The sequence below is a fragment of the Peromyscus californicus genome, unplaced genomic scaffold (assembly GCF_007827085.1).
Source record: "Peromyscus californicus insignis strain IS unplaced genomic scaffold, ASM782708v3 Scaffold_19__1_contigs__length_69161282, whole genome shotgun sequence".
Taxonomy (NCBI): Eukaryota; Metazoa; Chordata; class Mammalia; order Rodentia; family Cricetidae; genus Peromyscus; species Peromyscus californicus.
Window position 1 is genome coordinate 5,012,809 of NW_026294491.1, and position 12,323 is coordinate 5,025,131.

Here is a 12,323-nt window from a genome sequence, read left to right on the forward strand (position 1 = left end):
TGACCCAGAAACAGCTTTTAATTTTTTTAGCAAGAGCCAGACCTTAAGGGGCCCCTGCCTTGAGCTGTTTATGACATAGCCTGTCACAGCTGGATTTAAAAATACACAAAAATACATATAATACATGTTATAAAACCTAGGTGGGGTTTGGAGGTGGCCTGAGCAGTATGCAAACGGTGAAGACCTTCAGAAAGCTCGGGCAGGATGAGGAGGGGCACAGTACTTCATTTGAAACTCATAAATACCCAGGTGACCTGGGGACAGGCCAGTTGACCCTCAGGGGCCTGGGTGTGGAGAAAGCAGGGGAGGGGGGGAAGACGAGGTCTGTTCAAGTTCCAGCCTCCTGTTCCCTGCCACCTGTCTTTGGGACACTGAAGGGGTGCCTAGTAGCTGTGCTGGGGAGAACAGGGCAGCACCCTGTTCAGCCTCCAGCTCAGCTGTACCGCTCTGCCAGCACAGCCCCCTCCCCTGTAGCCAGCCCTGTTCTAGGGAGGTAGCCAAACCTAAGCTCCGGCTCTGTCCACTTGTGTGGACCTCCATCTTGGCACTTTGTCTGATCAAAAGACCCAATCTTGCTGTGCAAGGGGCCTGGGAACAGGCTGGTGCCCAGAAGGTACAAAGTGTGGGCCCTTCTCCTTAACCCAGCCTCCAACTTGACACCTTGTACCAGGGCAGCCTTGCAAGCTGCCTCTCTGTCGTCTCCGATCTACCCTCACCTGCTCATCACACTCCCTTGGGGGCCAGAGACCATGCACTAAGCCCACAGGTGTCTTCCATCCCCCAACTCTGATGTCACTTGAGGCCAGGTGGAGCCTGGTCATCTGTGGGTCAATGCCCAGGAAGGCCACATCACCATGGAGCCCTCTTCACTCCAGTAAAGCGCAGAACAGTGGCAGGGAGCGTGTGTGCTGGGGCCAGGGAGGCAGCCTGGGTCCCAGCCTGAAACCCATGGGTAGGTGAGTTGCCCAACCCACACCCTGGGAGACCAGGCAGGCAGGTGTGTGGAAGAAGTCCATCTTGCATCCTTGTGGACATCAAAGGTATGCTAGTCTTTGACAAGCTTGTAGACATGGTGTTGTGCCCCATGCTCGCTGGTGGAGACTTCGAAGACAAAAGCAATGACGAGCAGGGTCTCCTGTGAGTCCCGACTTGTGACCACCTGTGGGGGCAGGGAGGAGGAAGAGAACGAGTGGGGCTCAGCAGAGCAGGGGCAGTGGCTGGGCCGACCTCTCCAAGCTAGCCTGATCCCGGCTGAGCCACCGACAGCCTCGCACCTGCAGGATGGTGAAGTTCTCCAGCACGCTATTCATCATGTACTTCTCAGGCAGATGCTTCAGCTTGTGGATGAAGTTGATCATGTACTCGCACATGGGTGAGCGGTGGATGCGGTACACGAAGCGGCCGTTCTCTAGGCGGGCATACTCAGTCTGCAGAGTGGGGCGGTAGTGTCACTGGGTGTCACTGACCTGTGCCTGCCACCCACCTCCTCAGACCCCCTGCTCACCTCCACTTTCTCTACCACCTGCTTGCCGAAGGAGCACACCTTGGTGGAGACACTGATGGTCATGCTGTCGGCTGAGCTGTACTGTGAGCTGACCCCGTAGAAGGCCCCAGGGCCCTCCTGAACTGTGCTGTTGAGGTCAGCCTGTGGGGAGGACACCAAGTGCTGCAGAGGCCAGAGGCCAGCCTCCGGCTTCCCCACCTCCATGCCTCCAGTCCCACCTACCCAGAGGCCTGCAGGTCCCGCCCAGGGGCCCGCTGGTCATGGAGGAGAGCAGAGAGGCAAGGAGCTGGGCGAGCTGCCCATCTTGGGTTGGGAGAAGAAGCCTCACCCAGAACTTGACAAGGAAGAAGGCGTTTGGGGGCCCCTTCTCGTAGAGTTCCTTCAGTCCCCCCTTCTTCTCAGGGAACTTGTCATAGATCTGGCGAACATCCACCGCCTCCAGGGGTGGGTCTGAGAAGGCAGGGTTTGTCTGGCCGATGTGCACAAACAGGTGTTTGCTGTACTGTGGGGAGGGCCGAACCAGGGTCAGCCTGGAGGGGTGGAGGCTGCAGGCCCAAGGACCCCACTGCCAGGATCGCATTTGGTGCTCCCTCACAGGCCAGTTTCCCCACCCTCCCCACATTACCGTGTCAGGATCCCGTTGCACCTCCATGAAGGCAGAATACTCCAGGAGGCGTAGCCGGGAGGAGGCGATGGTTCGGTCCTGCCACGCAGGCGCAGAGGCAGAGGAGGCAGTGGCTGGGGGCAGCGGGGCCAGGGACTCATAACCTAAAAGGGTAAAGATGTAGCTCATCTGCCCACGCGTGGTGGACTGCAGGGTTGGGCTTTACTCTCCAAGGGGGGGTGGTGTGCAGTAGTAGTAGTCACAGGATGTCTTTGCATGCCACTATTAATGTGTGTTCACACAGAAAACTAAAATACCATCACCTAGAGTGGAATTCTGTGAAGATGTTGATTTCTTTCTTTACAGGGAATAAATAGAAACTTATCAAAGCCCTACGGCTGCCACCCACCCCGGTACAGATACAGGTCCCACATAGAAGGGCAGACACCAGAGGTACTAGATGGCCTGGCAGGATACTTACTGGTGAGCGTCGGTGGCAGGGGAGGTTGGATGGGGTAGGCAGGCTGGGCAAAGGGCTTGATGCTGCGGACAGGAATATGGTGAGTTAGAGGTCCTCGGCACCCTTCATCTGCCCAGTCCCTCCCTCCCCTGCATCCCCTCAGCTGATGCCTCAAAGTGCATGCTCACAGGCTAGCCCACCACCTTTTTGTTCCCTCCACGTTTTAACTCTGATGGCAGCAGCTGCATCCCACAGCTGGTGGGTGGGTACACTCCCCTTAAAAAGCTATTCACTGAATCCGTCAGTATGTTCTCAGAACTAAGAACCCTGAGTTTTGTTCACTACCTGGTGGTACGCAGACATTACCGTTGGTTCCCAAGTAGGAAACAAATACAGGGATGTTGACAGTGAGAGTCGGGGCTCAGGAAGGAGGGAAGGACTTGGGGAATCCATGGGCAATACTTACTCCTGAGACGGTCCAGGCTGTTGTCCTAGCAGAGGGGGACCACTCCAGAACTGTGGACAAAGCTAGGGCCTCAGTACTCAGGAACCCTGGCCACACCCCAGCCCCAGCCCCCAGCCCCCCCATACCCTTGAGGAGGTGGAGAAGACGGCCTGGGGCAAAGGGGAGGGCGGGCTGAACTTGTTCTGCAGGACGCTGGCAGAGACGATCTGTGCAGATGACATGGACGCCATGCTTTGGAGTGCTTTGTCCTTGGAGACCTGGTCCTGGGGGACAGTGGTCACATGAGGTCTGGGCCCAGCTCTACAGTGGATTCAGTAGTGTCTACCTCTCTGACCCCAGTGTACCGGTGTCTCTCTGTCCTTTCTGGGCACAGCCCACAGTAGGGAACCCTACTTTATTCTATGCCCCAGTCAGTGGTCTCTTGCAATCCCTGAGGGAATTGGTTTTGGGCTCTCTCATATACTGAAATACAGGGTGCCCGAATCTCTCACACAGCGTCTGCATAGACACTGAACGCTCCTCCTGGACACTCCAATTATCTGTGACTTTTCTATGAAAGCAAATTCACTCCACGATTAATTCAGCAGCTTTGATTTGTTTCTGTGTTGAGCACTGCACTGAGGGTGGGAAGTGCCTGGTGAGCATGCCACCACTGCGCCACCCCTCTGCTCCTGTCACCTAGGTGCTCTCAGGCCCCTCCCCAGGGCCGCTGGGCCACTTACCAGGTTCATGGCCTGTGAAGGAGAAAGGGACAGAGGATTAGATACATGTGAGGATTCTGGGGGGGAGGGAACATGGTCTTTTGCAACCCACCCCCACCTCGTGCCCTGGCTGTCAGCTCCCAAGGAAGCCAAGAGGCAGCTGGGTGCCCTCCCAACCCTGAGAGGCAGTGCTTGTCAGCCAGGGGGTGCCCTGGCAGGGTGAGGACGAAGAAAAAGGACCATGAGTCTGTCCCTCCTAGAACTGAGCATCGGCTTGGAAGCTTTAGAGGCAGGGAGGGACAGGGAGATCCTGAACCGCAGACTGAAGCGCTCCCTCAGTCAGGAGCTCTCAGCCCACCCCTGCTGAGCTGCAGCCAACACCCTTCACATCCTCCACATCCCCAGGCCATTAGCAAGCAACAGTCAGGAAAAAGAGCAGGGGGACAGAGGAGAGGCAGGCTGGAGTAGCTGGAGTAGCGCTCTCTGGGATGGACGCTGGCCACCGCTGTCCAGTCAGTCACCAGGGGCTGTGGCCTGGGAACCCTGACGGCTTGTTTTTGTCTTTTGAGACAAGAGTCTCACTGTGTAGCCCTGGCTGTCCTGGAACTCAGATCCGCCTGCTTCTGCCTGAGTGCTGGGGTTAAAGTGTCACCACAGCAGGCACCTCGGGGCCTTCAAACTCACTGCTGTCACTTGTGTGTCTCAGCCCCTCAGTTCCTCAGCCCTGTTCTGGGCAGAGCTCGGCCAAGTGGCAGGACCCATACCTTCAGCTTGGACTGAATCTCCTGAGATTTCCTCCTGGCTAGAACCTGCAAGTGACTAGAGACCTGTAGGGAAAGAGAGAGAGAGCAAAGGACAGAGGAGAGGGAGGAGAGGGAGGCGAGGAAGACAGCTCGAGCCAGAGAGAGGTACAGTGGGCTGGAGAGCCGGCCGAGGCCAAGGCCTGCAGCGTGCAGAATGGGTGAGGCGCCACAGAAGAGGCCCAGCAAGGGCTGGAGGCCCTGCCAGGCACCCAACGTACCTTGATGCCAACCTGGTATTCCCGAACCTTCTTCCGAGCTAGAACCTGGATGTGGCTGGACACCTACAGGGGTGTGCCCCACCACAAAGGAAAACAGATGGTGAGGAGGCATGGCCAGGGTGGAGGGAGCACCCCAGCCCTCATCTCTGGGGGACCAGGGTCCAAGGGGAGAACTTGGGCATCTCAGTGGGTCCGTGCCTATTGGTACTGTCAACTGTTTCTTCTTGGCCTTGAATTAAGAGCGCACAGTGGCTTCAAGGACCACTGTGCACTGCTGTGTCAGATGTTCGCAGAACAGCCCCCCAGTCCATGATCTGCTCTATGCTCAAGCAAGGGCTGCACCTGACCCAAAGGAAGTGGGTGGGTCTTTCCTCAGGAATCCCACCTCTGAGGACACCACACAGGCTAGCCGTGGCTCCTCCTAGTATTAGATGTACACGGAAGCCACAGCTGCTTTTTTTGGGGGGTAAGGGGGTGACAGGGTCTCACTTTGTAGCCTTGGCTGTCCTTGAAATCACAGAAATCCACCTGCCCCTGCCTCCCAAATGCTGGGATTAAAGGCTTGCAAAGCTTCTATCAGATCTCTCCAACCTGTCTGTCTACCCTGGTTCTCAGCCTGGCCCTCCCCTGCCTTCCTCCTTCAGCTTCTTTGGAACCACACAGGCATGCCTATCCATGGACAGATATGGGCAGATTTATGCACACAGTAGGTGCTCTTATTTGAAGGATTTCTTTCCTAGCACCCTGCACCTTGCTGCCTCTAAGAAAGATAAAGTTGAGCTAATCCTAGGCCTGTAGTGCCCAGCCTGTATGACAGCCCTTGGCACAGTTCGGACACTGATGACAGGCTGCAGATCCACATGCCATCAACACTGCTCCGTGGGCAATAACAGCAGCAGCTGTGAGCTTTCTTTGGAAGTTTTTTATTCCCCTAAAGAAACTGTTCTTTTCGCTCTGGACTTGAGAACCCCAGTAACACCCCCCTAGCTGGGCGTCCCTCTGACAGGCCCCTGCTCTGGAGTCCCAGCAGAGGCTCCCTCTTTCCTGGCAATACTGATGGCCACCAAACACACGTGCTGATGTTTTCCAAGCTTCGTAAGCCCAACTCCTTTGGTCTTTGAAGCAAGTCCGACTTTCAGATGGCCCTATCAAAGCCCAGAGAGACTCAGCTTCATCAGCAAGCTATCCTCCCAGGATTCCTTCAGACCCTTAAGTGGGGACCACCTGCCCAGGCAGGGCCAGCTCTGACAGCTGGAGCTCACAGGGAGCTTACTCCCAACTTGGTATTTAGCTGTCTGGTTAATATGGAGGCATTGTGCTGGGTATGGTGGCATACACCTTTGATCCCAGCACTTGGGAGGCAGAGGTAGGTGGAGCTCTGTGAGTTCCAGGCCAGCCTGGGCTACATAGTTCAATGAGAGGGAGTGCTACCACTACAAGGGACAGGAGATCTGGGCACCAGTCCCCAGATGGCTGCGTTGTCCTGTGTGGACAGCCTAGCCAGGAGTAGGTGCAATGCTGGGTCAGAATGAGGCAGGACATGTGGCCAGGTGGACTCAGTCTGAACTTACCGTCAGCCCCTTCCCAGGGCTGACCAGAAAGGTGCCTGAGAATATGGGTGTGGCTTACCACAGTGGCTGTAAGACAGCAGGTGTACTCAACTGTTTAGATGTCCACAGATCAATCAATTTACAGTGGCCAAGGAATCGGGCTGGGAAGCAAACTTAGGCCCAGGTCGGGCAGACTGTCAGAACTGAGGCTTGACCTCAGAGTCTGTGTTGTCTGGGGGTGGAGGACTGAGATAGATCCTATCCTGGGGCCTCAAACTCACGAAACTCCTGTTTCAGCCTTACAAGTGTTGAGAGTCCAGGCACGTGCTGCTCCACATAGTGGAGTTGGTGGTGGTATTGACCCTCCGAGTACAGGAGCCTGAGCTCAGGGACCAGCTGTACTGAAGGCCCAGGGAATGATCTGAGGCCCAGATCAGGCATTACTAAATGCCACAGTAGACAGGGAACCTAGGGCTCCCCCTTCCCAGGATGAGATTAGGGCAGGAGGGGCTTGTCTGTGCACACTCAGCACTCTGGGGAGGTGGATGCTTAGTCTGAGTGCCCACTCCTGGAAGGGCTGGGGGTTGAGCTTATCTCTCAGGTACCCCAGATCCAACTCGCCTGGTCACCCACAGCTGTTGGCACTCCCCCATCCTGTGGATGCAGTCTCAGCCTCTACCTCCTGGCTGGCCTCCCAGATCCACTGCCCTGGCAGCTGCAGGGCCACATCCCTCACAACTGCCCCCACTCTTTGACCCCCCCCACCAGGGCTCCCACCCTTCCTCCTCAGCACCACCTGCTCCTGGCTCCACCTCCTCTAGCTCATGGACCAAATAGGGGTCACTAAACTCCCTCCCCCAGTTTCTTAGTTGTATGGCAACTTGACACAAGCTAGTCATTTGGGAAGAGGGAACCTCAGCTGAGAAAATGCCAACAACACTGGCCTGTGGTGCATTTTCTTGATTGATGTGGGAGGGCCTGGCCCACTCTGGACAGTGCCATCCCTGGGAAGGTGGTCCTGGACAGTCTAAGAAACAGCAAGCAGCGTTTCTCCATGGCCTCGGCTTCAGTTCCTGCCTGCAGGTTCCTGCCCTGACTTCCCTCACTGATGGACTGTTATTTGGAAGTGTAAGGCAAAACCACCCTATCCTTTCCAAGTTGCTTTTGGTCATGGTCTTTTTTTTTTTTTTCCCCCTGAGACAGGGTTTTCTGTGTAACAAGTCCTGGCTGTCCTGGAACTCACTTTGTAGACCAGGCTGGCCTCGAACTCACAGGGATCCATCGGCCTCTACCTCCCGAGTGCTGGGACTAAAGGCGTGGGCCACCACCACCCAGCTGGTCATTGTCTTTATTACAGCACCAGAACTCCTAAGACAAGGGAGGACAGGCAGGCTCTGAGCGGCTGTATGGCCAGTCGGGCTGAATGATGTGAACCTTATCACTTGGCAATGTTGTGGTGTAGGGATTGGTATCGTGCCTGATCTGCCGGCAGGGTCCCCTCCCTGGTTAACTCCCACATCTTCCGAAGGCAGTTCTGGTGTTCCTCCTCCAGGCCGACCCCAGCAAGACTACACTGGCTGTTTCTGACCACCCCACTGGGCACATGCCCGTCTTCCTGACTGGTGAGCAGGCCCTGTGGTCCAGTCTGTGGTCCTTAAACCCACGACACCCAAGGGTGGAGTGGCAGGGGCCAGGACCATCTCTCTACCTGTTTTCTCGTCCTGGTCTTGCCCGTCCTCAGTTTGATGTAGCGGGCGATCAGCTCATTTCGACCTGGTCAGGGAGAGACAGCCAATGAGGACCGCGAAGAGGGAGGGTCCAAGGGGAGGCTGGGCACCCCCCACCCCCACCCCTACCACTCTTCACTCAGGGCTCCCCTGCACACGGCCAACAGGAAAAAGGGCCTTGACAGGCTTCCCAGGCAGCATGGCCATCATTCCCAGCAAGGCTCAGAGGCTGGGGGTGTGGATGGGTCTCAGCCCTCATCCCCTGTCTGTGAACAGTTCTCTCTGGCTTCCTCCTGATCATGGGAGACCCTGAACCAGGCCGTCCCTTCTCTGGTGAAGGAAGACAGGAGCTGGAGGCCCTTAACATGTCTCTTACGCTAGGAGCTTGGGTCAAGCTGTCGTCACTGGGTCCTCATGTCAATGACCCACATGGTGTCACCCACTCACACTCATCTGAGTCTTGGGGTAGGGGCTCTGTTCAGCACCAGACGCCCACTTGGGGAGTAGGCTATGCAAGGTGGAGGCTGTCTATACATACCATAGGGTGTATGTCAGCATCCAGGGTGCGCACTCAGCCCCCCAACCTCTCCTCCCCAGAACTGCCACATTCCCCAAATTCCTCTGTGATGACAGAACAGGCCCCTCTGCTCCTCCTTGCCTGCCAACCCCTTGTCTAAAAATACCCCATGGGGCTGCCCTGCCATTGGTGAGGGTGCAACGTGGGCAGGCAGCCCCACCCAGGAGGCACCCTAGAACATCTTCCTGTCCCAAGAGTGGGGTTCAGGCATTAAGGACCGGCCTTGCAGAGGGTGGGGCTCCCATCTCTCTGCTTCTCCCTATGGTACCCCCTCAGTCCCGGGTGTTGGGAGTCTGGTGCTGCCTCGCTAGGCCATAGGCGCTCAGAGGCTCACTGGACTGACCCAGTTTTCCTGGCCCCCTGAGTCACCCCGAAACCTCCAGCCGGCAGGGCTGGGGAGAGGCGGGGCGCGTGTGGGCTGCGGCCAGCCTGTTTGCGAGGTGCAGCTGGAGGAGGCCCCAGACACACGCAGCTCGAGCCCGCCCGGACTCGCCCGCCGGGCAGGCGGCCAGGGCTCCCCCAACCAACCGGTCTGGCAGGGGACAGAGAGCAGGGGGCGGGGCCAGCGGGCGGGGCCACGCCCACCTCTGCCTGCCCCACGCACTCACCGTACATCTTGCCCTCATCTGACAGGATGATCTTGCGCCGGCCGCAGGGCGGGTAGATGGCCAGGGCCTCCTGGAAGCTCTGCTCGATGTCCGGGCTCCACACTCCCTCCGCATCGTTGTCCAGCGCCTTGTCCAGGCCTTCGGACCCATCCTCCCGGGCCTCCCCGGGGCTGCTGCTGGCGGTCCAGCTGTTGGACGCTATTGTGGTGGTTGCCCTGGGCTCTGGGCCTGAGCCCCCTGGACGGCCTGAGCCTAGAGCAGCAGATGAGGAGGGTTAGGGCAGGGTTTTCCCACCCAGCGGCCACACTCCAGTGCTCCCCACACCAGGGGCAGGTGCTCCAGGCCGGATAAAGGCCGGCAGAGGTGAAGCCTGAGCAGAGCTGTGTGACCCTTGGCCGAGTTGAGTTAGTTTACTTCTCTGCGCGTGGGGCCTGTAAAAAGTCAAAGTGGTCCCTTGGAGGGCTGGAGAGAGGGCTCAGAGGTTAAGAGTGGAGGACCCAGTTCCATTCCCAGCACCCATGTCCGATAGCTAACAACTGCCTGTCACTCCAGTTCCAGGGAACCCTGACACCTCTGTACCCGGCAGGTGTACACACACACACACACACCCCTAGTTTAAAACTAAAAAGGGTCTCTTTGAGTTATGAGGGTTAAAAATGCCAGGCTGGAAACACTGAAAACACAATAGAAGCTGGGTATGGTGGTGCACCCCTGCAATCCCAGCACTTGGAAGGCTGAGGCAGGAGGATCAGCGTTCAGCCTCCTCCACTACCCAGCACATCTGGGGGCAGCCTGGGATTTGTGATACCTTGGCCCTCCCTTGGTCCACCTCCCCCCTCCCCCAGAAAGAGATGGACCAACAAGATGGCGAGAGAATTTGCCAAGCCTGATGACCTGAGCTCAGTTCCTGGGACTCACATGGTGGCAAGATCAACTTAACTCCCGCAAGCTGTCCTCTGACCCCGGCAAGCACCCTCTCACACACACACACACAATCGTAAGAAAGGTAGAAGGGGCGAGAGCTCCCTGGTCACCATCTGTAACAGTGCATATACCAAGAGGTGCTGCACACCTGTAATCAGGCAGTTGGGAGGCCGAGGCAGGAGGATTGCTAGTTTGCCAGGCATGGCGTTTGCCTGTAATCCCAGCATTCAGGAGGCTAAGGCAGGCTGACCGCAAATTTCAAAGGTCAATCTGGACTACACAGGGAGACCCTGTCTCAAAACACAAAAAACTGGGCATGGCATAAGCCAATAACTTCAGGACTTGGAAGTCTTGGGCAAGAGTTCAAGGTCATTGTCAGCTACATACAGCAACTGGGTCCAGCTTGGACTGTGTGAGAGCCGCCCCCACACAGCACCTGCATATCTGGTCAGTCTCCGCACAGGCAGGCGGGGAGGATGCTTATTCATAGCAAGAAAGCTGAGGCTCCCCAGGCACATGACTGCCCGGGGAGTTCCGAAGCAGAGTGACTTCAGGCAAGGACTGATGTGTCTGCAGCCCTCCTGGGGCAGAGAGGTGAGACCTCTAGCCAGGGCCTTCACTGCCCACTCTGTACCAGCACCAACACAGGCCTACTGAGGCCCCTGCTGTGAGAGGAGACTGCTCTCACCTTCTCCACAGGTAACTGAAGAGAACCTCCACAGAGGACCTGAGCATGGGCCAGGCACTGCCCTGGGAGTGGCCAGGACAGAGCAGCAGAGGCCAGCTAGGAGGTCCAGCCAGCAGCCTGCCTCCGCCTGTCCAGCCTCCTCCATCCACTTCCTGTTCCCATACCTCCTCACCACCCACAGGCAGGCCTGTCCTGGCCCACATGGCAGATGGGCACCCGTGCTCCATGCATCCTTTCTGTCCCCAAGAACACAGCCTCAGATTCACCTCACACCTCCTGCAACCCCAGAACACCGGGAGCTGAAGTCAGTTCTGGGGGCCTCCAGCCCTTGGTGCACTTCGCTCTGGGTAAGCAAGAACAGAAAGTATCTGCCAGTGTGGTGGCGCACACCTTTAATGCCAGCACTCAGGAAGCAGAGGCAGGCAGAACTCGGTGAGTTCCCAGGTCAGCCAGAGCTACACTGGGAGACCAGATATCTATATCTATGTATGTGTATCTGTATCTCTCTATATATACATGGCAGTGTCTGAACAAATAAATGATGAGCTTGGAGATCATTTTACATCTATGTTAGAGATAGGTCTCACCATGTAGCCCAAGCTGGCCATCCACCTGTCTCAGCCTCCCAGGTGGTAGGATATCAAGCATATATATGCAACTGTACACAGCTCTAGATGTCAGGTTTAGACTTAATATTTCCAACAGTGGCACCTGCCACATGCCAGGTGTGGTTTGGGAATTTTATACAATGACTCATTCAGTCTTCATAGGAACCCTTTGGGGTACTATTTTTTAATAATTTATTTATCTCTAGTTTACGCGCATTGGTGTTTTGCCTGCGTGCATCTCTGAGTGAGGATGCTGGATCTCTCTGGAGCTGGAGTTACAGACAGTTGTGAGCTGCCGTGTGGGTGCTAGGAAATGAACCTGGGTCCTCCTGAAGAGCAGCCAGTGCTCTCAACTGCTGAGCCATCTCTCAGCCCCTGGGGTACCGTTATTAACCCTACTTATTACATGAGAAAAGCCAAGGAACAGAGAAGTTAAACAACTTCCCCAAGACACACAGCAAGTAAGTCAGAGAGCTGGGTTTTGAACAGAGTTACTGGTCAGTGGCAGAGATGGGGACTAGGGGGGCAGGTACATGGGGAGAAGAGAGGCCCTTGCTGCCCACTTCCTGACCATGTAGACAGGGAAAAGGCAGTGAAACCCACCACTTGGATAGGAAACCGAGGTCCAGGCCACTGAGCCCCCTCAGCTCAAGTGGCTGTAACAACTTCAAGTGCCCCACACCACTGCACAAGACCAGCCTTTCTGGTGGCTTCCAAGACACCCAGGAGTCTCTCTCAGTGGTCAGTGGGCAGCCGGAGGCAGACACCCCTACCCCCAGCCTGCTCCCCACCACAGGAACTGTCTAGGTCTGTAACCCCTCTATTCCGTTTACAGTCGGAAGGGGGCAAGGTGCCGTGCTAGCTGGGGGAGGGGACACTGGAGGA

General features: G+C 56.6%; 1 protein-coding gene across 1 annotated transcript in view; it reads right to left on the reverse strand.

Annotated features, from left to right (window-relative positions):
• Tead3 (TEA domain transcription factor 3) overlaps positions 1–12,323 on the reverse strand; it is a 20,162-nt gene continuing 7,839 nt past the window's right edge. Inside the window, exons 4-15 of the mRNA XM_052744169.1 lie at positions 9,219–9,470; positions 8,015–8,079; positions 4,757–4,819; positions 3,757–3,768; positions 3,160–3,297; positions 3,035–3,084; positions 2,590–2,651; positions 2,130–2,272; positions 1,833–2,006; positions 1,505–1,645; positions 1,275–1,427; positions 1–1,159 (exon numbers count right to left, since the gene is read on the reverse strand). Coding sequence (XP_052600129.1) covers positions 1,046–1,159; positions 1,275–1,427; positions 1,505–1,645; positions 1,833–2,006; positions 2,130–2,272; positions 2,590–2,651; positions 3,035–3,084; positions 3,160–3,297; positions 3,757–3,768; positions 4,757–4,819; positions 8,015–8,079; positions 9,219–9,470 — 1,367 coding nt within the window. The 3' untranslated portion in view covers positions 1–1,045. The remainder of the gene's footprint in view (positions 1,160–1,274; positions 1,428–1,504; positions 1,646–1,832; positions 2,007–2,129; positions 2,273–2,589; positions 2,652–3,034; positions 3,085–3,159; positions 3,298–3,756; positions 3,769–4,756; positions 4,820–8,014; positions 8,080–9,218; positions 9,471–12,323) is intronic.